General features: G+C 30.7%; 1 protein-coding gene across 2 annotated transcripts; it reads left to right on the top strand.

The window, feature by feature from the left end:
* The first annotated feature begins 857 nt into the window (after positions 1–857).
* On the top strand, positions 858–27,907 carry LOC134714464 (neuroendocrine convertase 1-like). 2 transcript variants are annotated; one of them, XM_063575735.1, is made up of 16 exons: positions 858–1,234; positions 9,754–9,858; positions 10,976–11,104; positions 12,259–12,367; positions 13,690–13,727; positions 15,362–15,438; positions 17,645–17,733; positions 19,621–19,793; positions 20,224–20,436; positions 21,699–21,799; positions 22,678–22,917; positions 23,224–23,381; positions 23,645–23,778; positions 24,568–24,708; positions 25,975–25,992; positions 27,789–27,907. In XM_063575735.1, exons 1-16 carry the CDS (start codon positions 1,079–1,081, stop codon positions 27,864–27,866), a joined length of 1,959 nt encoding a protein of 652 aa, XP_063431805.1. In that variant the 5' UTR covers positions 858–1,078; the 3' UTR covers positions 27,867–27,907. The 2 variants fall into 2 exon arrangements, with proteins under 2 accessions (XP_063431805.1, XP_063431806.1); XM_063575736.1 differs by lacking the exon at positions 25,975–25,992 and having other exon boundaries at positions 859–1,234.

The following is a 27,907-nucleotide window of genomic DNA, read 5'->3' as shown; positions in this document are numbered from 1 at the left end:
ACAACTATGTGAAAGTATCAAACAATAAAATGACTGAACATGGACAGCAAAGGTCATCCAATTGTTAATTTTCCTTGATGGTAATTTACCCTTAATTTTAAAGCACTTACATAATTGCAAAGTGAAAAACCAATATATATCATTTAATATAAGCAGAACTTGTTTAATGTCGTTTCTCGATAATAATATTCGGAATTAACTGTTCTAGCTGTTCTCTGTTTTTTGTTTATTGTGAATGTATTGCGTAATATCGACAATATTGAAATATTCTCTTTTATATCTCTCAACTAATTTATAGTTTAAAAAAAAAATATAATGATATTGTTGCAATAAATAATTTTGTTCAACAATCCAACGGACTTAACGACCGAAAGGTCGAAAATAAAATAAACGAATCAAACTGATAAAGTGACACTTTATCTTTAATTTACATAGAATATTTCCTTGACAGAAAGTATAAGAAAGGTACAATTAAACAACTGTTTGTAGCGAATTTGTGAAATAAAAAAAACATATGCTAATTTGATCGGATACTATTCTGCAGATTACTAATCTTATTATTTGAAAGACGACCTCTTTTATCTAGATTATTTCAATAAAAAAAACAACAACAACGACACTCATATTCAAAACGCTGCAATCAAGCTTTGATTGAAACCTTATTAGGAATAAATCCATCAATAATCATACACGCACTCCGTTCAATTGTTTTTTTCTCTCTTCTAAATCGTCTATTAATTTAGCTAGTTTGTTGAAATATATAATTCCTCTATTAACTATTTAAGCAACCTGCAATTTCCGGGCTATCTATTTGTCAAATATATGGTGATAATAGGCGTATATTGAGGTACCTGCAGGATATCTGTGATAAGTTCGCCAATTGTCAAACAGCTGTTGACATAGGTATATTTCACAGTAAAGTTTATCAATTTCGTCATGACAAATTCGAAAAATTATAATGTGTATTCGAAGTGAACCTTCCTTTTCGGAACAGTTGAAATTGAGAACAGACTATCTGTCAGAGATAAACTTTTGACAGAACGGAGTAACAGGAAACGTAATTTTGGTTTGGGATACTATGAAAACTGTGATATTTTTTCTTTTCGTTTTTCTTTCTATCAGTTATGCTGTTAGCGAAAATCATTATGTAAATCAATGGGCTGTAGAAATTCAGGGCGGACAGGAAGAAGCTAAAAGAGTTGCTAAGGAACATGGCTATGACATTGTAAAAGAGGTTTGTTTTCTTTCTTTTTATTTATTTTTTGGAGGGATATTATTAACTTTAAATAATCGTGCAAAAATTGCAGCATTTTTATTTTACTATATACAAAGAACTTTTTGAATTAACAGACACGTTTTCATGCACCTTTAAAAAGCTAGTTTACGTTCACCCGGCCCGTAATACTAATAATTACTATTGAATCAACTATTAGAGTAACATCATTTGAAGGCGAAATATACTTTTTTAAAAGTCCATATTCGACAAACGTTAACTTTCTGTTCTACCGTATTCACCCATTTTCGATATTTAATTCTTTTGATATATGATTTTGTTTATTTTGTTCTTTTGCCGTGTTATTGATACACCTGACCTTTTATTACACATATAAATGGAAGTGAGTTTGTTTTTACTAGTAAATCTCAAAATCTCGATTCCTATTTTGATATCATATTTACCTGCGACAGGTGTGAATCTGTAAACGTATAGATCATCAATACAAGGTATTACATATGTTGTATGCCTGCAGCATTATTTCAAATATTTTGAATTACAACTTCAGCAGTCTGACAATGCACAGTATATTGTTATTCATCTATATATTAATTATTTAATGATTATATTAGATAAACGACATATATTTGGTTCATTCATGTCTATGACATATCGGTTGGTTGTTTGCTCATCTATCTATCATGTGCTCATATGTGAAGAGAAATATCACACAAAGAAATCTAAAAAAAAAACGGTAAATTAAATGCTAAAAATCGTAAGTTGAACAAATGAAAAGCAACTCTTTGAAGTCAAATAGACAAATAGATTTCTACAAAAAGTATCTGGTTGAAATAAAATCTCACAAAGAACCATCGAAGAATTCATGAACTCCATTAGCTTGAAAAAATCCAAATTCTAATGTTGCAGCGTGATTATAAAAAAAGTTTGTATCAATGTGTTAAAAAGTGTTTTTTTTATAGAAATTTGGCTTAAGCAATTGTTTATCTCTTGATACACTACACAAGTGATAAATATTACTGTGGAATCTAACGTGATAGTAGGTTTTAAAACCCTTCGTTGATCACGAACTATGTGTATTTATCTCCTATTTCAATACAATATGTACACGACAGAAAATGAGACCAAATTACTTGTAAATTATACATCATTACTCGGTTATAACGTCACTCTCAATTTAAGTCAATTTATTAACATTACCACTCAAAAAAGTAGACAAACAATTCATACACACATTATTAATGTTGAAAATTCAGAGAATGAATACTATTCTAGAATTGTCAATCTCTTCAATTTTCATGCCGAAATATAAAAGGTGTTGACCTTGTTAATGGTGAATTGTTACATAAATGTTTCAAGTAAGGAAATATGGTAAAAATTTATAACTGCCAATGAGACATCTATCAACCAGAATTCAAATAAATGGATAACAGCAATTACCGTATAGTTTACCGTACGCACATGTACAATAATAAAAAATCCCAACTGTATAGTCGGCTATAATGTCCTTTACATAAAAAAATGTGAAACAATTCAAAAGAGAAAAACTAAAGTCAAAATATACAACAAAACAACTAAAAGATAAAGACGACAGACATAAACAAACAACAACCACTCAACTACAGGCTCCGGACATGGGACAACTACATGAAGACTAACATGAAGGAACTGTGATGTAGAACTGACTTATCTCAAACGATCAGTAAAACGAAAACAAATAACGAAAACAATTAATAGCATAAAACATTAAAAACAAAGCACTGATGTAAGAGTATTCGCAGTTACTGAAAGCCAGTTCAAAGCCAGTTACATTTATAATTTTATCATATTCTTCCATACTGAAGTATCAATCAGTACAGATCCAACGGATTTATTGTAAAGACGTCATAGTTAGCCTTCGAAATCACGACATTGGTTGTCAAGTTTGTTTCTTAATTTTATCTTTCACGATTATTTGTCCTACCAGATATTGGAATAAATTTCCTTCTAAAATATACACAGATCACCTGTCATAAATTAGAATACTATAGTAAGTATTCGGTATGTCTGAAAAAAATTATACACTCAATTGTTAAAACAACAAACATGCTGCCAAAATGGTACGAACATTACACCTGCAGCCAAATACTTAGAATTGATTTTATTTCATTTTGAGCATTGTTTTTGATATCGTATAAAGTCTGTATAACTGTTTAGTTTTTGCCTTTTGAGGCCTATGGTTTTTGGTTGTCCAAGTGGTATTTTCTCCTTTATTTGTATACCATTTTAAAAGTGTCTGGTTGTGGTTTTATATCGGTTCAAATCAGAACATCAAAGCAAAGGTATTAATTACACTTTTGAGCATGTTTTCAACCTTCCGCTGTTGTTTTTTTTCTATGGTCGGGTTGTTGCCTCTTTGGTACATTCCCCATTTCCATTCTCAATTTTATTTCAGTTTCTGTGAATTGAATTTCATTTTGGATAGTATTTGCTATTTCATAAATCTACGTCCACTATTTCGTGCAAGTAATTTTGTTCATTCCTTTCTGATTTAAAGCAAAAAGCTAAATGATTACTCTGCAAATAAATTATCATGGCTTTTTTTATTTCACCGTAGACTTAAATGAGAATATGAGATCTTAGTTTTAAGGTGTATGACAAAAGGGACCAATTAAACTTCTCCGCTGTGAACTTGATATGCTATGTATGGGAATGGTTTTCTAACATTATTTTTGTTTAAAGATTGCTGTGTTAAGAAAGCCTTTATAATTTCCTAAATAAAAACACTGAAAATCAGCTCTTTATCTTTTGCTTATTTGCTGATTCTGTATTTGTTTGACCAGAGAGCAGTTTTGATTATCTAAATAACATCTGACCAGTTGTCGATGACAACATCATGTTCTCCTTTCCTCGATGTATTGTTACAGTACTGCCTTAGCTCATGACTCTTATCGATATTTTTTTGTAGCAAAATCACCAACATAAATGTCCCTTAAGCAGGACTTGTCTTTTCTTTCGAAACACCGAAGCATTTGAGTACATCATAGAGTTTGTCGGGTTTCTTCATGACACAATGTCTTTGAATTGTGTTTTTGGACTGTTGTTTCTCTTTTGATCAAGGTGAAGTCTTGATCTGTTTCTACGAATTTCAGGTTTTGATATGGTGTGTGGTAACCTTCTTTGTTTTTCATATAATAATTGTCCATCATTTTTGTCCACACAAATACTTTTGCTTAATTTTTTCTATTTTAAAGCAATTATTATATACTAAAGTACAGCATATTCACACAGACTAATCAACAAATATTACTTCTATGAAAGTTTGACAGTTTATGAGCCTTGTTCTAATGTAAAAAGTCGTGTTTAGCTCTACTTACATTTATATAACCTCAGTTTGATGAATATGTATGTCGATTGAAAGAAGATAAGACAGGATATACAGTAAACAAGGTCTAATGTTTCATACATTACCAAACTGAAATACATAATTATATGTTTGATTAATTTTGAAGCTGTAAGGTTTTGCAGAATGAACCAAACATCAAACATTTTAGCAAGATCAAGAATGCAAGTTATCCACTGACCACAACATGACCCTTGTTTATGTGTATCACCAATATGATATTGACAATTACTAAGTGCACATGTAAGGAGAATTTATTTAATTAAAAAAAAGAGGTACACGCAAACTCGTTTGCTACGTTTGTTTGTCTTGAGATTGTAACACAGTGATGAATGCTGTAACCATATTTTGACTATTTTACCGATTATGTCTGTTTTGTTCACGCGTCGTTGTAAAAAAACGGAATTTGATGCTACTGTCATAAAAGTGAGAGGTTTAGCGCTACAAAACCAGGTTCAATCTACCATTTTCTTCATTTGAAAATGTCTGTACCAAGTCAGGAATATGACAGTTGTTGTTCATTAGTTTTTGATGTTTTTTTGTCATTTGATTTTGCCATGTGATTTAGGGACTTTCCGATTGAATTTTCTTCGGAGTTCAGTATTTTTGTGATTATACGTTTTGCTACAACATCGTATAATGTTCGATACTTGTAAAGTTGTGATTATAATTGAAACCATTGATTCAATCTTAAAATTTTTGTGTTCAAAATGAAATATTATCTGCTCGGTTTGAACTATATTCATGTCAATTAAACTACTAATATATTTAGTCTTGGATTTGTTGCTGATCTGCATGTATTTGATTTCCAAGTCTTCGTTATTATTCTAAAATTTGTTTATAATTATCATACTGCTTTTCATATATATTTATTAACTGTTAGCTTATTTGAAAAGCTTAGTACTTATTTTCAAAATTTTTGACTGATGACATGCTGTCAGATGCTGAACACATGAGCTGCTGGAGGATTTTGTTAAACAGTTTTATTTGAATTTTTAAATATTTTAACTTTTTTTGTAAGAATGCTAGACATCTGACATTGTGGTTGTTGCTTGTTTATTCAGGATATATTTTTTTATGTGCATGCTGCTTTGACTTATTGTTTTTTATATTTTTTTTACCGAGATGAAAATTTGGCAAAACTTTAAGGAATATTTGGTGCTCAATGCTTTTCAACTTCGTACCTTTTTTGGCCTTTTGAAACTTTTTTTATACGATGAGTCTTTTATAGACGAAACGCGCATCTAGCACAAGTACAAAATTTCAATCCTGGAATCTTTGACGAGTGTATTTGTTTAATATTTAAATTGTGAAAACTAACGTTCTAATTCAAAACAAAGCAATTTACGAAAAATAAATGTATTCAGGCGCCCATACAAAAAACGAGGTTTTTTTTTTACGATCCAATTTTTAAATATTGATATAATTTTCTAAAAACAATGTTAAAAGATGTTTAGTTATAAAACAGCAAGATATAAGATTAAGTGATTAAATATATGATTAGAAAGATGGTTTTTAATATTAATATCATATTAAATTATCGATTCCACAGATACTAAAACCATCTTGGGAATATGTACCTCGTTATAGATATCCCTCGTTTAGCTAAACCAATCATTCCATTATCATTTTAGAACAAAAAGACACAAAAGGCAATCTATTAATGAAGAACTCAGGTAGATGTATAAAACCTGAATCGTACCTTTTGACTTCTAATCAATTTTGGAGATTAGTAGAATGAGCGGCCATTCTTCAGGGAAACTATATATCGTGACAATGGCTAATCTGGTTATTGATTGTTACAAGCATATTAGAAAGTGTTTCCTTTATAGTAGTACTGATGAACAACTTAAAAAGATAGACTTTTATCGCTTTATACGACCTTTTGTCTTTTATTAATTGCCTTTTAATGGTAAAATGAGCCTGATTTGTACGTAACTGTATCGGTATTGACCATCAGCGTGAAAAACAAAAGCTATTTCTGTTAATTTACCGTAAGAACATGTAATAAAAGTTTGTGATAGGAAGTAATAGCAGATCAAACATCTCAAAATTTGTCGTTAGATTAAGAAGAAAAAAAGAACATTTGCTGAAGTGTTATTTTTAGAAGTACCTATTGTGATTCTTGGTTGATATCTACGTTTTCCCACGCAACTTACAAGACATGCATATGGTTTTACCACACTTTGATATTAATAAGTATTGTAATTTTCATTGTTATTAATAAATCTCATATCAGTATTACAAATCTTAATCTTGAATTTTATCCTAATTCTATCTTATTTTTGGGAATTTGTTTTAGAAATTCAAATGTGACGTCACTTTGTGCGTTGATGTCTTTGGCTAACTCGGGTGTACATTTTTATGTGCTGGTTTAGGTTGTTTTATGAAATGTATCCAGTTTTTATTCTGTAGGTAGTCACCACTTTGGTTTTATCATGTATATCTATTATATAGTCATTTTATAAAGATTTCCTGCTAGCAAAAGTATGAATTATTATAAATGATAAGGATGTTCTTATCCCAGGCAGAAATCCTAGCCGTATTAGGCACAACATTTTGGATGTTTTTGTCCTCAATTGTCTTCAACTTTGTACTTGTTTTGATTTCGATCTTTTTTCATCTGAGCGTCAATGGTTAGTCTTGTGTGGACGAAATGCGCGGTTGCGTATTAAATTCGAAACCTAGTACCTTTTGTTGTCTATTATTCGTGTGTTTCTCTGTCCTATATGTTCTCCCATTTATTTGAATTGTATCTGTCATGTAATATTGCCATTTTATTGTTATATTTAACCTTGCCTGTAAGCGGGAGGTTTGGCATGGCACAAAAACAGGTTCAATCCACCTTTTTCTTTTTAAAATGTACTGTACCAAGTCAGGAAAATGGCCATTGTTATATTATAGTTCGTGTCTGTGTGTGTTACATTTACACGTTGTGTATCTGATGCGTCTTAGTTCTACTCTTATATTTGATATGTTTCTCTCAGTTTTAGTTTGTAACCCGGATTTGCTTTTTTCTCAATCTATTTATGAATTTCAAACAGCGGTTTACCACTGTTGCCTTTATTTACTTAACGATACAGATATCTGTACTTTCAATGTCGAAATCTTTTTAAATCTGTGATAATGCAACTTTTTGTATATGCTATGGGTTATCATATATATTATATGTATAATACATAACTAAATTATATAATTGTAAGTATTAGTATTTGTTTTATTATATTGCTTTTCAACTGCTTTGTTTTACACAACATTGGCCTTCAATTATACGTCTATTGCTGACGACTGCAGATGAAATTGGATTTTTTGTGTTAATGTAAGCACTACGCCAGTTTCACCATCTTTTTAATTTGTTTTAAAATTTATCCAAGCGTTTGAGTCATCTACAAGAATAAAACTTTGTGATACCAGGGCTTTGATAGGCTATTTACTTGTTTAATGTTTGGGAACTATTTGTACAGTTTAAATTATTTCCTAAACGACAAGTATAAACGAAATGTCATCAAGTCATAAAAACCATCATAGATTTATATAATTATACATTTGAATTTTAACGCTTTAAATATTGTTTATATATGCTGGTCTTATTACTTCATGCACTGTTCCTTCTTTCAAACTTATTGTTGGTTTATTTGCGTTAGTAATTAGACAATAGGGGTTACCATTCTGAAGGATATTAGGGTTACTTCCTTGATCTTAAAATCCTTATTATAAATATATATAATGGTGATCTTTAAAGTAGTTAATATATTTTATAAATAGTCTTTGATGCAATTATCTCCTATTCCATATTTAATGACTGTTTACTTCAGAACAACAATTTCATCAGAAATGTGTTCTCTGAAACAGTTTACAGTTAAAAGTTTCGGTTTAAGGTTAGTTCTGCCTCCCATCTTTCTTTTTATCATTGTTATAATTGCTCCTGACAAGCCAAAAAAAAAAACCCCAAAAAGTTTGCATTACTTCCAATTTGTTAGCGCACATTTTTTTTGGTATTCCGGATCAACCACACAGCAATTTATATTGCTACAAATTCCTTCATTCGTAACAATAAGAAACCTGCGTTTAATGGCAGATAAACCGACTCAATATGCACTATTGACAATAAATCTAATTGTGAACATCATAATCCTACCAGCTGTGGGAACTGAGTTATGATTATAACATATTACATAAAACAATCTGTGCTATCAAAGTTACAGAAATCGTTGTCGTCGTTTATTGAATATACTACGGAAATTCATGTGTGACATGTTACAGAGAACAATAAAGCAGTGCTAATAATAAAGAGTACATTAATTCATTTACATAATAGTTAACCTTTATATAATTGTCATTGGATATGCGAGGCTTTTCAAGTGTCAAAGAGACACACGTTTGTATCAGTTTTGTATTTAAGAATAATTAATCTGACAAGTAAGAATAGTGATTTGTTTTTATTATTCCCTTTGACTGATCAATGACGGGTTATAGATTTGAACTTTGCAATAAGTATGCTAGCTGTAACTACGGTGGAGCAGTCAGTATAAGATACTAATATATTTAAAGCAGATAATTGTTGATACTAATAAACAAATAACAAAACGTTTGCATATTGCTGTAAATTGATAACATACTTATATATTTAAATCGGCAATTGATCTTTGAATAATACATTATTCTATTTAAAGATGTTAAAGATATTCTTTTGTTGCACGAATGTCCATATAAAAGCAGGAGTGTTCTCTTTATGCATTACACAAATGTTGATGTTGAAAGCATCACTATAAGAGGAAGAACAGTATTTGACGCTCTATTCTCATGCATTCTGTTTGTTAATTACATATTCTGAGCATAAATGCCTTTCCTTTTGTAATTTCTAAAATTTATTTTTAATCATAGACATGGTGTTTCTTTTTATCTAATTCTCTCGAAAGTAAAGCAATTGACAATGACAAGTACAAGTGACTTTTTTAATTTCGAAAAAAATCCAGCATGAAGAAAATTACGGAGAAAAAGAGCATTGGGGACTTCTCAAATGTTTTGCTAAATACAGCTATGGCAATATATTCCTAAATCTTACATCCTTTATATAAGATGGTTTTATAGAAGACTACACGTAACTAATCATCTTATTATTTGTATGTTTACATTGCAGCTTAAACCATTCGACAACCATTACTTACTGACACATAGAAGTGTACCAAGCCGTTCTAAACGCCATGCACACCACCATACAAGGAAACTAGTAACTGATAAGAGGGTAAAATTTATTAATATATAACTTGAACAGTTGTTCATCATTTTCAAAAAAGAAAAATACAATCAGACTTTGCAAGATGTTTTTAAATTTTTTTGCAAGGAAACGTTGAAACAAAGCAGTACGTGTAATTTGCCTGGAAAGAAGACTTGCATTGTTTAAACGCACATTAAAAAATAAAGATAGAAAGAAAAAAAAAAGACATATCAAAGACAGCATATAAAATAAAGCAACTGTAAAGCTAAATACCTCATTATTGAAAGGTTCATAAAGTTTTAAATACTATCGACTTTAATGGCAAAAGTTCAAAATATGCGTGTCACATGCGTGTTATATCAAATAAAATTTGAACTGTAATTTTTGTTATCCCTCCTCTTCATTCATGTTTATGTAAATTATGACGCGAGTACTGAAATGGTCTTAGAATAAAGCTTTTAAAGTGACACGAAGTCTAGCATAACATAAAAAGGATTAATTTAAATGAACAAAAAATGGCGTATTCATTCAACTATTTCGATATCACTTGCTAATCTTAAGTCTAAAGATCAGACATTATAAGTGGTTGAATCCACTACATGATTTCTCGAAGGAGCTGTGCAATAGAATTGTGTTGTTTGATGTTATTTATTACTAAAACGTACTTTTGTTAGGAAATATTTTACATGTTCAATTGACTACTATTATTCTATGAATACAAATCTAGTACAGCTTAGTATTTCTTAATAAAATGACATTCTTTAATTGTATGCACGGAAATCGAATCTAATAAACAGCAATAGCTTGATTTATGAGAGCTTGTATTGTCACGTGGGATTACTAGACTTCCGTTGCGCTCAGCCGAAAGAGCAATCAAAATCTGAATCTTTAATATGCTTTAATGTCCTAAGACGTGATGTCCATTAGAATAAAATCATTTGTAAATTGCGATGGCGATAATTGACAGTATAATACAAAATCCTATTGTAAAAGACGGGATATAAATCCGTAAAAATACTTTTAAATCGTAACTTATCCTGTTTGATTGATTTGCAGCGAGGCCTGCATTACACGTTAGGATAACTTAAACACTAAAAAAGGAGACTGAAAAAAAAATAATCTCTTACTTTTCTTTTTGTTAAAGGTTAACTGGGTAGAACAACAGGAACACAAGACAAGAACAAAAAGAGGTTTGATAGACCGTGAGACATTTGAAAGGTCCTACCACGAAGTCAAATTTAACGACCCTTTATGGGATAAAGAATGGTATTTGGTGAGTTTGTTAAGTAGGTGTATGTTTTTGTTTAAATGTAAAAAGTGTCCTAAATAAGTACTGGTCTATCTACGTCGTGCCTTTCCCTACTCCTACTCTAACAGCAATAATTGCAAAACATTAACCAATTAAAAAAACATTCTATTCAATTTTTAAATGTTGTAGATAATGAAAAGAAATAACAGTTTCAATCATTTTGAGCGAGAAAAGCCTGCTTAGTTAGAAAGGAATTTACAGAAAATTCATTTAATTTTCTGACCATTGTTTCGGTATATGGTCAATCATATGTATACTACACTACTGCAATAAAAGCTTTTCAAACATTGTTACCTTTTGCAATCAACAACAAATTTCATGTAAATTGACCTGCGTTTTCATTTATATTTGAGCGATTTTTATTTCATCAACTTGAAATTTGGTTACAGCTCTCTTATCAATTTAAACGAAATTGCTCACTTGCAAGATAGTTGGTTAACTTATACCTGATTTCGTTTGCCAAAAAATAATATATGAAATTATCCAGAAATCTAGGCTCTCTAGGTTGTAGTTTATGAAAAAGAGAAAGATAAACTAAGAAGCCTCGAAACATACTTACGGTTTGAGTTTATCACATGTCTTTAGAGTATCCAATTTTACAAGGAAATGAAAATATAAGAAGATATGGGTTAACGTTTAAAGAATCATAAGCGAATGCAATTCACCTAACCGACATAATGTATTTTGTTAGTTGAGATTGCGTAATATAAAATAATACTTTATTTATTTGGTACGTCCGAGTCCATTTTTTTGGATGGATCAACCTTTATTAGAACATTCATCCTAAAACACTCGAATGTCAAGAATGTTAAAATACATTAACACGACAACAGCCAAATGACATACAGGGACAAAGATAAAATAGTCTAATCCTTTAAATGTCAACTTTGCATGAGGTTCAACTTTCTTTGAGATGTGAAAAGTTTTACCATCAGTACAATTTACTGAATGCATGGTTTTAAAAGTTATTATCCAAGATTACGTGAAATGTTAAATTGTTAGTCCGATTAATACCCAGTTTCCGATGGTATGTGTACTGACTGATAAAAAAATGATATCGAAACAAGTTAACAAGGTTTAGAAAAGTCGTTCCTAATGAGATATACTTGCTATTGCAGACAGACACGAGAACAGAAGTTAGCTTGCCAAAACTAGACTTGCACGTGATACCAGTATGGAATAAAGGCATTACAGGAAAAGGGGTGGTGGTTACAGTTCTCGATGATGGTAGGTTTATTCCAAGATATTCTAAATGATCATAAGATCTCCATTTCTGTAAGCGCAACAATTAAGAATAGTCAAATGTACGATAGAAACAAATAGTATGGAATACCCAAACATAAAAATACGAAATGATTGGAATAAAATGAACCAAAAGAACTTTAACTGAATAGTCAACACCGTGCGTGCTGAACGTTGCTTACGGAAGTTTCAACTTTAGTTTATTACATTTAAATTTGATAGGAAGTAGAAATTTACAAAAGTTTTGTCATCATGGACACCAAATATGACCAGTCCACCAGCCAATATTTGTATCATATTATGTACCTTGTTTAACCTATTTTTAATTTACTTTACATTATGTTTGAACATTATATTGTAATTATTCTGCTCATTTTGGGCGCCGTTATTGGTAAATAAAATTGTTTGTTTGAATACAAGTTGCTTAAATGACCCAGTGGTTTGTTGTTGTAAAATGGTACATATGAAACAGATGTCCTTTTTTGCAAAGTTGAATTATCAATAAACTTTAGCTCCAATCGACAGGATCATATCCTTCATGAGTCTTTCAATTGGCGAAAAATCATTTTGCTTTGAGGTTGATAATTTAAAGGTGAACTTCAATTATTAGAATATTTAAAAAAAATAACAAGAAAACCAAACTTCGAGGCAAATTTCAAAAAACAAAGTCCACTCATGCCACTTAATCCAAGAATGTTTAGAATGGGTCATTTTTAATTTCTGTGTGTGCCTTAAAACCAAAGTAACAAAAATATGAAGAATACCGAACTCCAAGGAAAAGGTTCTCTCCATTTTTGTCGTAGGATATTTTGTTGAAAGAAATGTACAGCTTAAAAATAAAATATTTATTCAAGTCGTCATTAAGGAAACTTGTAGGGATTTGTAACAACTCTATGTTTTTGATTATGTTCATCTAATTCTTCCGTTATTTATATTTGCAAAACACGGGACGCTCCTTTAAATCTCATACAAGGGACTGAACGTTGAATTATATGGATTGATTAAACAAAACAAGTTGGGTCAATGCTTGTGTTTAAGGAGGTTTAAAACTTACTTGGTGATCCGTAATTTATTCTTTTCTGCTAAATCCTTCTTCATATATTGCAATTAAATTTAATAAAAGTCTGAGTTATCACACATTAGTTATAATGGCTTTTACTAGTATGTTTTAAAAATATTCTAACATTCTACAAATATAATGCTTACCTGTGAATAAAGATGGTGAAAATCACACATTTGAATGAGAGTTTTGTTTCTTGATTAAACTCAAAATCACTGGCTCATCACTCTTTCACTTTTGTTTATAGGTTTAGAGAAGAACCACACAGATATCGCAGCTAACTATGTGAGAATCCGTATTTTATGATAAAAAATACATTTTTTTGTGTATTTTGAGAAGAAACTTTTGATACCATCACAAGTTTCCAGTTTAACATGACATGATATCATGATTTGGTCATTATTGCTAGCGATAATTATTTGTAAATACATTTGTGTATAGTTTGCTTTTTGAGAAAAAAAAAGACAACTGGTGCTAAAGAACGTAACATGTTGTATGGAAGATTGGTGCATATTGTGTAATATATTAATTGTATACATGTACAAATTAAACTGTGTTTGGAAAGCACTACACGACAATATTAGTCATAATTCGATTGAGAGAAAACAAATCAGAGTAACAAACTAAATCAGAGTGAAACACACCAACTTAAACGTATAAAAGGAAAACAAGGAATAACAGGAACACTGAAGGGTAACAACAACAAACGCTCTACATAGAAACGAACAAAAAATGTACGAAGCTGGAATCTAGAGTTATTAGTTGTACTGACCTTCAAGACACATTGAAAAGTTATTATTTGGAAACGATATTGATATTTATCATTATTCCATCCGGATTCACTTTAACCATAGTTTTCCCCTATACATTACTTTTTCTTGTATAGCTATAAAGTAAAGCGCACAGAAAGAGGGTTTCAAGTTCCTCTTAAACTCCTTTATTAGCACTGGAAACATTTTTCACGCTAATTGGTTTTTTAATGTTCACAAAAATAATGTGGCCCTTATCACCATCAGTTTTTTGGGGGGATTCGTGTGCTCAGTCTATAGTTTTCTATGTTGTTTCTTGTATACTATCGTATTGTCTGTTTGTCTTTTTCATTTAAGCCATGGCGTTGTCAGTTTATTTTTCGATTTACGTGTTTGATTGTTCACATGACATCTTTTGTCCCTCTGTTGAACTCTGCATCAATGTTTGCAATTCCTTTTTAAAGCAAAGTTGGACTTATTGTTTACTAGTAGATCAATTGAGATTGATATATAGTAGTGTAAGGGACACGAAAATATTCAATTTGTCCTCAAATGTTGAACGAAGAATACATGTGTACAAAATATGATCGCTGCATACTATTTTTGTCAAGTAATTTTGGATACATTTAAAAGCCCTTACGTCTAGGTAGAACTCACCAAATAAATTAACACAAATAAATATATGAAAGAAAATACAACAGGATGACTTTGCAGTTCTCGAAGTAAAAGAGGGACGAAATATACCATAGGAACAGTCAGACTCATAGATTGAGAACGAACTGACAACGCCATGACTAACAAAGAATAAGACAAAACGACAAATAATAGTACACAAGTCATAACTAGGAAACTTAAAGACTAAGTAACACGAACCCCACCAAAACCTGGGGGGGGGGGGGGGGTGATCTGAGGTACTCTGGAAGGGTAAGGAGATCCTGCTTCACATGTGGCACCCATCATGTTGCTCATGTTATTACAAATCCGGTAAAAAGTCTAGTTCGGTAGGTCACATTCGTGAAAATGGAAGGGAATTGTAGTTACGATATAAGGAACATATTCGATACCATCTCTTAAACGGTCATACCATAACGGCCAACCAACTCGTTTATAAAATATGTTTGAGATTGTTTTTTTTAGTTTTGATGATGACTATTTGCTTAATGCTTGTAGGATCCAAAGGCCAGCACTGATCTAAATGACAACGACGATGACCCACAACCTCGATATGATCCTACTAATGAAAACAAGTATGTTATCTGCTTGAAAATCAATCGTTCTGCAATTTTAATACTTTTATTTTAAATTATCAGAATATGTCAGAATATAATGATCGTGATTAATGTATATACCATTTTCAAAACCATTTGAAAATAAGTAAAGAAGGGTTCGTAAATCGGTTGTTATAAATTACTGATTTCGTGATTATTTGAAAAAAAACCCATTCATTCTGTTCTAGTAAAGCAAAGCGATGACGTGAACGTTGAAATTTAACAATTATCTTTTTGTAAGAGTACCATTGAACAAAATACAACAACCTGGTCGATTAAAATTCAAATTAGCTATAGTTGACTTTTCTGCATAAAAAAGTCGCGTTTCTTTAAAAACAATACATGAGTAGAATGAAAAGACGTAACAGTAATTATAGGTACAACAACTAGATAATGGAAATGCACTTTTAAATCGCGAGACTCAATTGAAAGAAATCTTTGAAAACACACACTTGATAAGATATAGGAAATGAAAGAGGAGTTCAGGTTGTGCCTTAATTAAAAAAAAAAACTATCAAAAATAGAAATAAATCTAAAAATACAAGAAGTAATGGAAAGATTCAAAACAAATCTAGATGTCTAAAATGTATGACCATCTTCTGCATGTCATTCACTACCAAAATGAAAACCTACATGTTTAAAAAAGGTAACAATATTTTTAAAAAAGCAACTTAAATATGTCAGGGAACAGGGGAAAAGAAATCAATAGGATAAAAGATTTGCCTTAATGATTTCAAACACCAAAGAATCAAAATGTTATTTAAAAGCACTTTGCTGTCTTGATTTAAACATAGTTGGTTACGCATGCAATGTTACTATATTTACCCCTTTTTGCAGTTTTTGCAATCAACCGGTTTTAATCTCTAAACTACTATGTATATATATATATATTTTCTGTGACTGTATATTACATTAACTTGGATCCTTTACTATAGATAATTTAGCTGATCTGTAACAATAACATCTTCATGCCTTATATATCATGTACTGTAGTACGCCGCTAGATTAAAACTGACGTGGAAAGGTAACACATGCCCACCGCAAGCTCTTTTATTTTGAGAGCTCAGGTGGTCGTGTGGTCTAGCGGGACGGCTGCAGTGCAGGCGATTTGGTGTCACGATATCACAGTAGCATGGGTTCGAATCCCGGCGAGGGAAGAACCAAAAACTTGTGAAAGCAAATTTACAGATCTAACATTGTTGGGTTGATGTTTAGACGAGTTGTATATACATAATGTACACAGCCATGTGTTACCATCATTGATGGCGATCCGATGGATACATCTGTTGTAGAGTTGTCACTGACTCAGACGTATTTATATATATTGTTTTATTCTACTCCTTGTCAGGACATCTTTATGGAATTTTTGGTTTTTGGTGCTCTCCAAATTCGTGATGGATTAGATCATCTAATTATTTGGGTTCCCGCATCACTGTTAGTCTTATGTAGACGAAACGCACGTATAGTGTGATAAAAAGGGCATTGTATGTTTTATGAGTTTTGTTTTACGACAAGCGATAATTGACTTCTATAAAATGAAACATTTGTATTAGAAAAAATTAAAGAGGAATGTCTATCTTATCCAATTTAAGATTATAATCAAAATTTGACCAACAAATATCAAAATGCAATTTTTTTTGCTTATGTTCAAATATTAGTATTGACTTTGTCGACACCTCAAATACCAACGTGAAGTTGTGGAATGATAAAATTAAGTCAAATTTTAAGTTTAAAAATGTGTAATCTGCTGACGATATGAATTCAGGATAAAGAGTAGAATCACAAGAAAAACAGAACTCCGAGGAAAAATCAAAACGGAAATTCCCCAATCAAACGGCAAACTCAAAAACTCAAGCACATCAAATGAATTGATAACAGGGTTTATTTGCCTTATAATTCACGATTTAAGTGTTATCTTTTGAATCTATAGCTTTGTGTTTAATTTTGTTCTGATTTTTTTTTATCGTGGTCTCTTTTGTCTCTCTTGTGTCTTGCACATACACTCTATAGGCAATAAATATAAAAATTCTTTAAATGAAAACAGCGTGCCTTTCATGTTTAGGTGTTGATACATATTGTTCTTCAGGATTTCATCTATAAGTAGTGTATGTAGCAATTCTATGGAATGTCACAAGTAAACCACTTATCTTCTATAACTATAGTACATACCTCTTGCTCTTTTCAGACATGGTACTCGATGTGCTGGGGAAATTGCTATGGTAGCTAATAATTCAATGTGTGGTGTAGGAATAGCATATAATGCCAAAATAGGAGGTAAACTATTTCTTTAAAAATCTCGTTGATTTTAGTATAAACTAAATGTGTTTTATTTGTATTGTTAGACATAAATCAATGATACATTTATTATTATTTTATTTTGCTTTGTGAGACAGAAAATATAATTTTCATTGTTATTGTTCGATAGGTCCACATTTCCCCGTTTAATGTAGGTAATGAAGGGAATATGTAATGTTCTTATACAAATGTTATTTTATGGTACTTATTTGGGTATATCGGTCCATTTCTCACGATTGTGACATCAGCGAATGAAACTTATCACTTACATTAGCAACACGATAGTTGCTGAATATGGAGTAGGATTTGCTAACCCTTCCAAAGCACCTCACATGGTCCCCTTGTTCTGAGGTTTGTCTATCCTCGTCTTTAGTTTTTATGCTGTTTTTGTATTTATTAGCTGTTGTTTGTCTTTTGGTCATGCTTGGTTTTCGCCATTAGTTTGTTAGTTTTTCATCGACTTGAGAGTTCTTTGATATATACCGCCTCTTATTTTGTCGACGTAAATTCTAGCATACAAATACAATAAAGATAATAAAAAAGACACATCAAAAGTCTATGTATTACAATACTATATGTAATTGATTGTTAATTTCCTACGTCCGGATCGACAAAATCTAAGTTAAATAACGTATATATACAGATATTTGGAATATAGTTCTATTGCGGCATATTTTTCGATCAAACAGAAAGTTCAAATATTAAGTACCTAAAAAATAGTATTCATTTGGATGATCAGTGCAAGATTAATTATAAAAACGAGTAGGAAAAATTAGTAATTATAACAATTGAATAACGATATCATCCTACGTATTATTTAATTTTATCATAAACTTAGCATTAATATGATAGCTTTTGCATATGTGTAACGAACGGAAGTACACAAGCCATAATTTCCCACCCAGGCTGATAACCCATATCAGCCCAGTCTGATAACCCATATCAGGGGCGTCTCGTGCAAAAACCTATAACAGTGCTTCTCGTGCAAATTACTTCCGGTTTTTCCGGTACCAGTTGTTTACTTAGCCATTGTGACGTCAGATCATTTTTATGACGACGTCAAAATTAACGTGAACTTTTGTGGGGATAGTTACTGGATTTAAGTACTTGTTAACAAATGCCGTTGGCAATCATGAATCATTTTATAGTACATGTAGTACAACAAACCTGGAGTAATAATGACCATAAAACTCTTTTAAATTTTCAATGTTTCAAAATGTTACCATACATATATATGGAGGTAGAGATGCTGTTGTTGGACAATTATAATATATATTTGATTCTTAACTTAACTTCTTTAAAAAGTTTTCGACTGTTTTAGTTGTTGCATTTGTTAACAGTTTATTTGCCTTACATAAAACTATTGTCGGAAGTATATGACGTAATAATCGACTCCGTCTCGGGCTGATATGGGGGTCTCGGGATGATACCCAGGCTTATATGGAAAAGGCCATGTATTAATCTCTATTTAATAGATTCAGCGAACACACAATTACAATAATGATATATATAAGTAGCATCCCACATCAAATTTGGCATTAGTATAGTTGTCGTGTTTACTTTATTATTGCTAGAATTAAAAAAAATAAAATTTTATATAGTTGTATCTTAGAAGTTTATCTGACACAAACATGGCTGGTTCGTTTAGGGCACTTTCAGTTCATGCTTTTTAATGATTTCATACTGCTGATCTTTGGGGTCCCTTCAAAACACTTTAACAGAAACATGCAATTGGAGTATAGAAAATTATATCGTCTCGTTATATTCCTTTATTTAAACGAATAGGTTTAAAGTTGACGTCTTAACGCAATATTATATACTTGTGATATTTAAAGATATTAAGAGCATATCCCTATATATATGTAGGTGTAAGAATGTTAGACGGCAGAGTAACCGATAGTGTCGAGGCCGAAGCCATCGCTTTCAACCACAAATATGTCGATATTTATAGCGCTAGCTGGGGACCAAACGACGATGGACAAACAGTAGAAGGTCCTGGAAAACTTGCGCAGAAAGCTTTCGAAATGGGAATTAAAGAGGTGAGAAACGAATGCCCATTAAGTTATAGAGTTATAAATATTCAAACACACTGGAAAAATAGAGAATATATCGTATAATATTATTATTATTTGTCATATGAATTGAATTTTAAACCCGGTATCTGTATTGCGTTTGTTAATATCATTTTTTACATACTATATATATGTTTTTGCGTCTATGATAAAGATTTTATTATAATTAGTTAAAACCAATCAAATTCATTATTTAATATGAAAGGATTAAGTTAATATCACCAAAATCATTGCAACCAATGTTTTTTTTATACAATTACTGAAAACTATTCCATATTACTATAAGAATTAAAGCATTTATATAATACGCAACAAAATCATGTGCATTATAAAGGTGAAACACAGCATCTTCTGGATATTACTATACTAATCTTTCTGTTCATTCATTTCTATTCAGGGGAGAGGGGGTAAGGGTGTAATATATGTTTGGGCATCCGGAAATGGTGGTCGTCTTGGTGACAACTGTGACTGTGATGGTTATACCGGAAGTATATATACCTTATCAATAAGCAGTGCCTCTCAAGCTCAACAAACCCCATGGTATGCTGAAAAATGTGCCTCAACCATGGCTACAACTTACTCCAGTGGTGCCTATAGTGATCAAAGAATTGTAAGCAAATTTTATGTGACTTTATGTCTGTATTTCAAAATGAAACAATATCCATATGAGTTTTTTCAATCCTTTCCATACGTTTTACTGTGACATAAGTAATCCGTTATGGATTTCGGTTTTCTGTCTTACAGTATACTTTGCATAAACTTGCAGATTTTTATGATGGTGATTGTGTTAATACTTGACATACAATATTCATTCCATAATTAGTTTTACAGCTTTATTTGACTATCTTGCCTATTATGTTTTTTGTTTGTTGTTCTTCATATTACAATTGAACAAACCTGCTATTTATTTCCAAACGGAGTGATAATATACAGCAATTCAATATGTAACTATGCAATAGATCAAAAAACATTTCCCGAGGTATGAAGACCAGCTCATTGTTATATTGCTCGAAGCCAACAGATGAGGGTAAAGGAATAATAAGCTGACCTTCATACCGAGGGAAATATATTTGATCTATTGCACTGGTACACATTCAATAACTGTAATACATACTGAGTCAGTTCTAACAAATTCTTAAAAATAAAAGACATGAAAGTAACAACTGTATTAAAATATAATGTGTAAGGAGCATACATTTACAACTAATTTTAGAAATTCTATAAAACGGACATGAAATCAGATCGAGTAATTTAAATGACAACAAATCATTAAAGTCCACATATTTAATACTCTTCAAAATTCGACGGTTATACACATTTAATGGTAATGATTGTGTAAAATATGCACATTATGAAACACAAAATTAACAGTGAATCATTAAAGTCTCCATCATCAAAAACAATAACCCAAGTACGAATAAAAGACCCAATTTGATTAGACAACATGAATACCTTTCAAGTTATCAGTTTTTACAACTAGAGGTCAGAACAGGTCAGTGCAATAGACTACACACAGGTGCAATAGAACGATAACTCGCAGTGCAATACACTATGAAACCAAAAAAAAATGGCAGAAAATAGAAATATTAATAAAACAGTAAAATACTCTTTATTAGGTAATAACATTGTCTGATTTCAATGCGGAATCAAATCCAAAACTTGTCTCTCATTGTCAGAATAATTATAAAGATAAGCATAGTGAGATGTATACTTTTCTGACAGGAAGTTTTTACCTGGCTATATTTAAAAGTGATTATGATTTACGTAGAGAAGATACCATAATAATAGATTTCGGAAAGAATCGTGATTTGCTTGTGGTTACAGAAATATAGATATGCATCATTCCTATATTGAATGATATGTGTGTTACAGGCCTCAACAGATTTAAGAGGAACATGTACTACATCTCATACAGGAACATCGGCGGCTGCCCCTCTAGCTGCTGGAATATTTGCTCTTCTTTTAGAAACTAAGTATGTACTGTTGTATGAAAAATAGTCAAATGAGTTATGTATGAATTCATGCAGTAGTTATAAAAAGTATAAACCATGGTTTCTCTAAAAACTAATTCTTCAAAATTATGATTTAAGAATACGCTAATTTTTGTATTGGTTTTATGAAAAGGCGAAGACGTATGTTGCGACCTGTTCCCTATACCTGTTTTATTAAAAAAAACTATCAACTATAACTATTGAACATATTTGACATCATTTTTTACCTTGTCGTTATTTATATCTAAAATGTGGTTAACTATTTTCCCCAATATAATAAAACATGTATATCGTCACTACAGCAATTTCTACCCCAGACAAGTTATCACGCTTAACTTACTCACACACCACCTCTCATACTTTTTCTGACACAAAGAGTAATCGATTCATAACTGGCGTATTTGACATTTTAATGTTCTAAGTCTAATTTTCATCAGTATATCAAAATGACATTAACCAATTTGTAAATCTATTACGAATAGATAATTTATTTGTTATTTAAGGTTTACTCTAAGCCAGTTTCTATTCAATGGAATTTTATTGAATTTTATTACAATGTCATACAAATGAGAGTTTTAGCTAGCTTTAAAACACACAATTTACCATAAAGGATGAAAGATGAATACCGTATCTGGTTCTATGTTTGCAAAGTCTTTGTAATCTCCTTTTATTTTCGATGTGTTTCTCTTAATTTTAGTTTGTAACCCGGATTTTTTTTCTCTCTATCGATTGATGCATTTTGAACAGCGGTATACTAGAGTTGCGTTTATCTGATCATTTTTTTCTTCTTATATAAAACCGAATAAATCTCTTTCTTATAATTATTAACCTAATAATAATTAAATTTATTTACAATCTAGCCCTAACTTGACTTGGAGAGATGTTCAACATTTAGTTGCATGGACATCAGAATATTCAGCCTTAAAAAATAATGGTGGTTGGAAAAAAAATGGTGCTGGATTTTGGATTAACAGCGCGTTTGGATTTGGTTTGTTAAATGCAGCTAGAATGATAAATGCAGCAGATCCTCAAGAATGGAAGCATGTACCAGAAAAATACATTTGTTACGTTACATCCAATGATTTATCAAATCTACCTCAGTAAGTCGTACCTTTTTTTTTTATTCTGCAATCAATACAAGTATTTTTGCTTTACATTTGTCACTTTTTTTCATAAATTAAGTGAGAACAATTTTGCTTACATCGGATACTTTAATCAAACTTCTGAAATAAATTGATAATTTGTAAAAAAAAACACCCCGTTTTCATATTTTTGATCGTGCAAGTAAGTGCTATGAGTGTGTTGATATTTTTTTGTATTTTTTGTTTGTTTTTGCTGTTAGATACATAGCATTTAAAAGGTATTTAATTTTATTCATTAATAGTGTATTTGATTTAAATTTTCAGAGATTTCCATAGTAAACAGGAAATAGAAATTGCACTAAAGACTGATGGTTGTAAAGGACAACCAAATGAAATCCGTTATTTAGAACATGTACAGTTAACTTTAACTATGGAATATTCAAAGAGAGGAGATCTATCAATTAATATAACATCTGCAATGAGTAAGTCTTAGTTTGATAAAACTCTGGATTAAAGTAAAATATAATGACATCATTAGCACACCTTGATTGGTTAAAGAAATGATTGTAGATTAAAACTAAATCCATGAAAAATGAGGTTCAGACATTGGCACAATTAACATAATTATATTTTCTATTAAAAATTATAATACTAATTCAACACACACAGTGTGTGTTACGTTTTTTATTTGCTAGCTGATGAAATATCTTATTTGCGTATTACATTTTTATATTACCTTTTTTAGATACCGAAACAATGCTTTTATCTGAGAGACCACTCGATTCATCAGTGAAAGGTTTCAAAAATTGGAACTTCATGTCAGTGCACAATTGGGGCGAAAGGCCGGATGGTGTGTGGAAATTAAAAATTAGAGATGGAGTATGTATTATATAACTTAAGAACTGCCTCTTAATGTCTCCAATTTCGTTTGATGTACTAGAGCTTTTAAATTTTGGATTTAAATATAACTTTTGCGTGAAGTTTGTCATAAAAGGTTTTCTGTATCATCTATCGTGATAATGATGAATTATTTTTACAGTGGGTATCCGTAAAGATAATTATTGTGACAAATAAAGGTAACTTCTTAGAGACCTGTTTCGATATAAAACAGACAAGAATTACATTGAGAATGTGTGGTACCCTTGTTTGTCAGTGAGTTTGTTATGAATTTTATACGTCTTTTAGCCATTTGTATTCCTTAAGTCGTGGTCTTTTTGGACATCTTATTAAGTTGAAGGGTTGGAACCATTGTAAAATTTAAAGAATTTGAAATTACATATGTGTTTGTTGATAATGACTTCTTAGACTTATACACTATCATAAGATATTCTGATTGTTGCTCCGTTATTCTTACCCGAATGTCATGCGTTTTAGTAGAACAATTGTCCTATCTTTTCTAAACAATTCTTAATTAATATTTACCTCATAATGGAAGACAAGGTAGAAAACAATAAGACAAAAATAAAAAGGGAACATGAAATTGCCCATGATAACGAGTTAACAGGGTTACAAGTAAATTGACTCATACATGAGATACCTGTTAATATATTGTATTATTGCAGAATTGACAATGTCGCTTTCATTTAGTCAACCTATATATTTTGGCTTAGGTAAAAATGTGACACTATTTTGGAAGCAGCTATACATTTTGCTCTACTTTCTTTTTAGAAAGGAGCTAAAAACACAGGAGTTATAAAAGCAGTTAAATTAGTTTTACATGGTACCAAAGAATTACCTGATCACGTGCACAGAGCAGGAGGTGCACGTATCTATGACAACAACTACAATAAAGTTATTGATGAACGAGAGGTAATACTATCTGAAAAATACATAAATACTAAACTAAAATACTAGAAAACTGAGATAATCAAAACAAGGTTATGAAAATTGAAATATGTTCATGCCTACTATTTCTACTACACATTACTAGTGCTCTTTATGTACCTGCGGAACTCGACCAAAAAGCGGAAAAAGTGGAACATGTGTCTCCTGTTGATTTTTATTGATTGTTGATAATTTACTTTCCTATAAGGTAGTCTCTGCAATAAGATATAAAATTCACTTCTTTATAAATATCATTATAATTTAATCTTATTTATCTGAAATTTTCCTAATAAATGAAATTGAGATAGGCCAGTGTAACAGTATCTAGTGTAGTCAATACAAACACATGTATAATAAAGCATAAACGTTATCAAAATCACTAGTTTGTTGAAGTTTCTAGCAAAATGCCTTTCTGTTGCTAAGGAGATAAAGTAAAGTGATATACAATTCAGCTTCTTAAAATATGATTATGAAATTCATTCAAATTAATTCATTCTTAATTCACCTAACTTTAACAACGATCGTTGTTCGTCCTAAAATCTTTCATTACAGTTTTTCTTGATATATGAATCCTTTGACAGTCTTCGTAGATTTTTTTCACATTTTTAAAGTAAACTGAAGTTTAAAGGTTGACAAAATATACAGCCATTATAGATTTTCATAGATCGTATGTTGACTTAAAGATGTCTTTTGATTCTTTGTTACGTAGTATAATACACATCTCATTTTACTCAAATATCATTAGTTTTGAGGTATTCAATAGTATACTTAATTAGTTTTAATAAGTGTCATCATTAAAACAAATGTTTGTTTATCTTTTGTGAAGAAACTGATTCGAAGATGACTTAAGATAGTTAAATTTTATCACGTAATATTTATCAATAAAGAACCGGTTTTTGTTTTATCACCTTTCCGAAATGAATTTATTACAAAGATGATACTGAGTTTTAAAGAAAAGAAATACAGATGTGTTATTTCTTATCTGAGAAAATACTTTGACAAATTTAAGCTAAAAAAAAGTCGACGAAACTAGTTTGTTTTTATTTTCCTTTCTTAATTAGTAATTGTAGAGTTCTGTTGAAGAATAATCAAATGTAAATCACGTATTTACATATTTGAACTAAAATTGAAAGTCTTCTAAAAAGCTACTTTCCAGACAATATGGGTTGTCAATTTTAACATTATATCAGCAATTAATAAAATATAATGGCGAGAGTAGGGACATATTTCTATAATATCATATTATTTTAGTTGTTACATCCAGGAATGGTAAGAACACCAAGCTCCTAGAGGTTTTCCTTTAAGCTTTAGATCTTCTTGCATGTAAAATAATGGAATGACATATATATTTTTTTGATTATGAATGTTAGATATTCCTGCAAATTGAAACTATTATACAACATGTACAATAATTCAGACATCATTGCAAATACAAAGGATTGACTTTAACGCTTATTATCAATGCTGTGGTTAATCTTTAAGTTACTTTATTTCAATATCATTTTTTCAAAAGTAAATTAGAACAATTCTGAGAAAAGAAAAACCCTCTTATTTTTATAAATATTTTAAGGATGTTTGCTTGTTTGCTTACAATATGAAATGTGTATTAAGAAAATCAGACATAAAACAATTGATATTCTATAGCTGGTAACAGTTAGAGACATCAGCTGATATCACTTTCAATGTTCTATTATTTGGAGCTTTCAATTTTGAAGGAGCTGAGTTTCAAACGTTTTGATATAAGCGTTCTTTTTTAGTTTAATTCATTAAAGCGGCTCGGAAACATGAACTTTATTAAATGCAATTCAATAAAAACTTTAAACTTTAAAGGTACCATTTCAATCATGAACTATACGAATAATCTATTGCACGGAAAATATAAAAACAATTTGAAGTGTAAAATTTGAATTAAGCCATAACTAGCCATTAGATATCAAATCATTTATGCCTAAATAATGCTTACAGTGATTTACCGATGTTTTGAACTCGAAAATCAATTAAAAGAAATATACAATCCAAGATACTAAATTAATAAGAACTGAGGGCAGGATCATGAATTTCAAACGGAGTCGAGCCGGTCAGAATATTATGTATGTGAAGTTGTTTGATTAATCGCATGTTCATAACATGAAATGAAACCGTGATATGTTTATCTATAGCTGTCTTCTGCATTTTCTGGTTTATAATTTTTTCTTTGACTAGCATTTATCTTTTCTGCTTGAACCGACATCTTTCAGGGATTTGATTGCTTCTTACATGTACAGGGTTTACTAGGTTTTAGAATATAACTTGGTTTGTATTGAAATGAATTAGGATATACTTAAACCATTATGATTAAAACTGTTCTACAAAACAGTTGAGTTGGGGTCTTATCATGAATAATCTTTGAGTTATCTATCTCAAATTGCTCAACAAAACTTAAAATACTTGAATGCAATTACTGTATAATGCATTGCATGAAAACCGCATTTTTATTATCTTAAAATGCACTATTCTTTGTAAGTCAGTTTCTGATTAAAAACTCGCGTACAACATACAGTCAAATACAATGTAGTAATAAAGGAGTAGTAGTTAAAATTACAAATCTCATGAATCGTTTAAGAAAATAATGTTAGAGTATTAAACACCGAGGAAGTATGATAATACATTAAAAAGTCATTTGATCTTTTAAAAAACGTCATCCTTGTTACAAACGTGCTGTGGATTCATTTATTATCGTGGGAACAAAGTTTTGTAGATTTAATAAAACAGGTATTCGTGGATATTTGAGTTGGTGGTTCCGCAAAATTCTGCCTTCAAAGCTTAAAGAAAAACTTGCATTTCGTTAAACGTAAATTCGTTGTTCATCTTTAGCAGCAAGATCCACTACATCCGGTATTCCACGAATGACGTTAAATTCACCTTTTAAAACACTGTAAAATATACTTGTATTAAACAAAGATGATAGCAGAATATTCAAAAAGTACCACACTTAAAAAATAAATCTATAAGTTTTCCTTGGATATTTTTCGCGTAGATGTTTTTAGTAGGCTTTACAACTGAATTATTAATAATTTATTTTTCAGAGAACAGGTTCTGTAGAATCAATCCTTCATGAGTTTAATGAACTGATGCACATTAAGGACACACGGGAGGTTTGGTGATCCTACCATCATGGATATGGCCAATAAAAAGACGAAATCTC

Source organism: Mytilus trossulus, chromosome 4 (assembly GCF_036588685.1).
Source record: "Mytilus trossulus isolate FHL-02 chromosome 4, PNRI_Mtr1.1.1.hap1, whole genome shotgun sequence".
NCBI classification, from domain to species: Eukaryota; Metazoa; Mollusca; class Bivalvia; order Mytilida; family Mytilidae; genus Mytilus; species Mytilus trossulus.
The sequence above is the reverse complement of the archived record's forward strand: the minus strand, read 5'-3'. Positions and strand labels throughout refer to the sequence as shown.

Excerpts from the sequence above, each read along its gene's own strand:
- LOC134714464 (XM_063575735.1), top strand. The coding sequence starts at position 1,079 with ATGAAAACTGTGATATTTTTTCTTTTCGTTTTTCTTTCTATCAGTTAT. Across the intron at positions 19,794-20,223 it reads TCGAAATGGGAATTAAAGAG|GGGAGAGGGGGTAAGGGTGT; the intron begins GTGAGAAACGAA and ends ATTTCTATTCAG. Across the intron at positions 23,382-23,644 it reads TAATATAACATCTGCAATGA|ATACCGAAACAATGCTTTTA; the intron begins GTAAGTCTTAGT and ends TACCTTTTTTAG.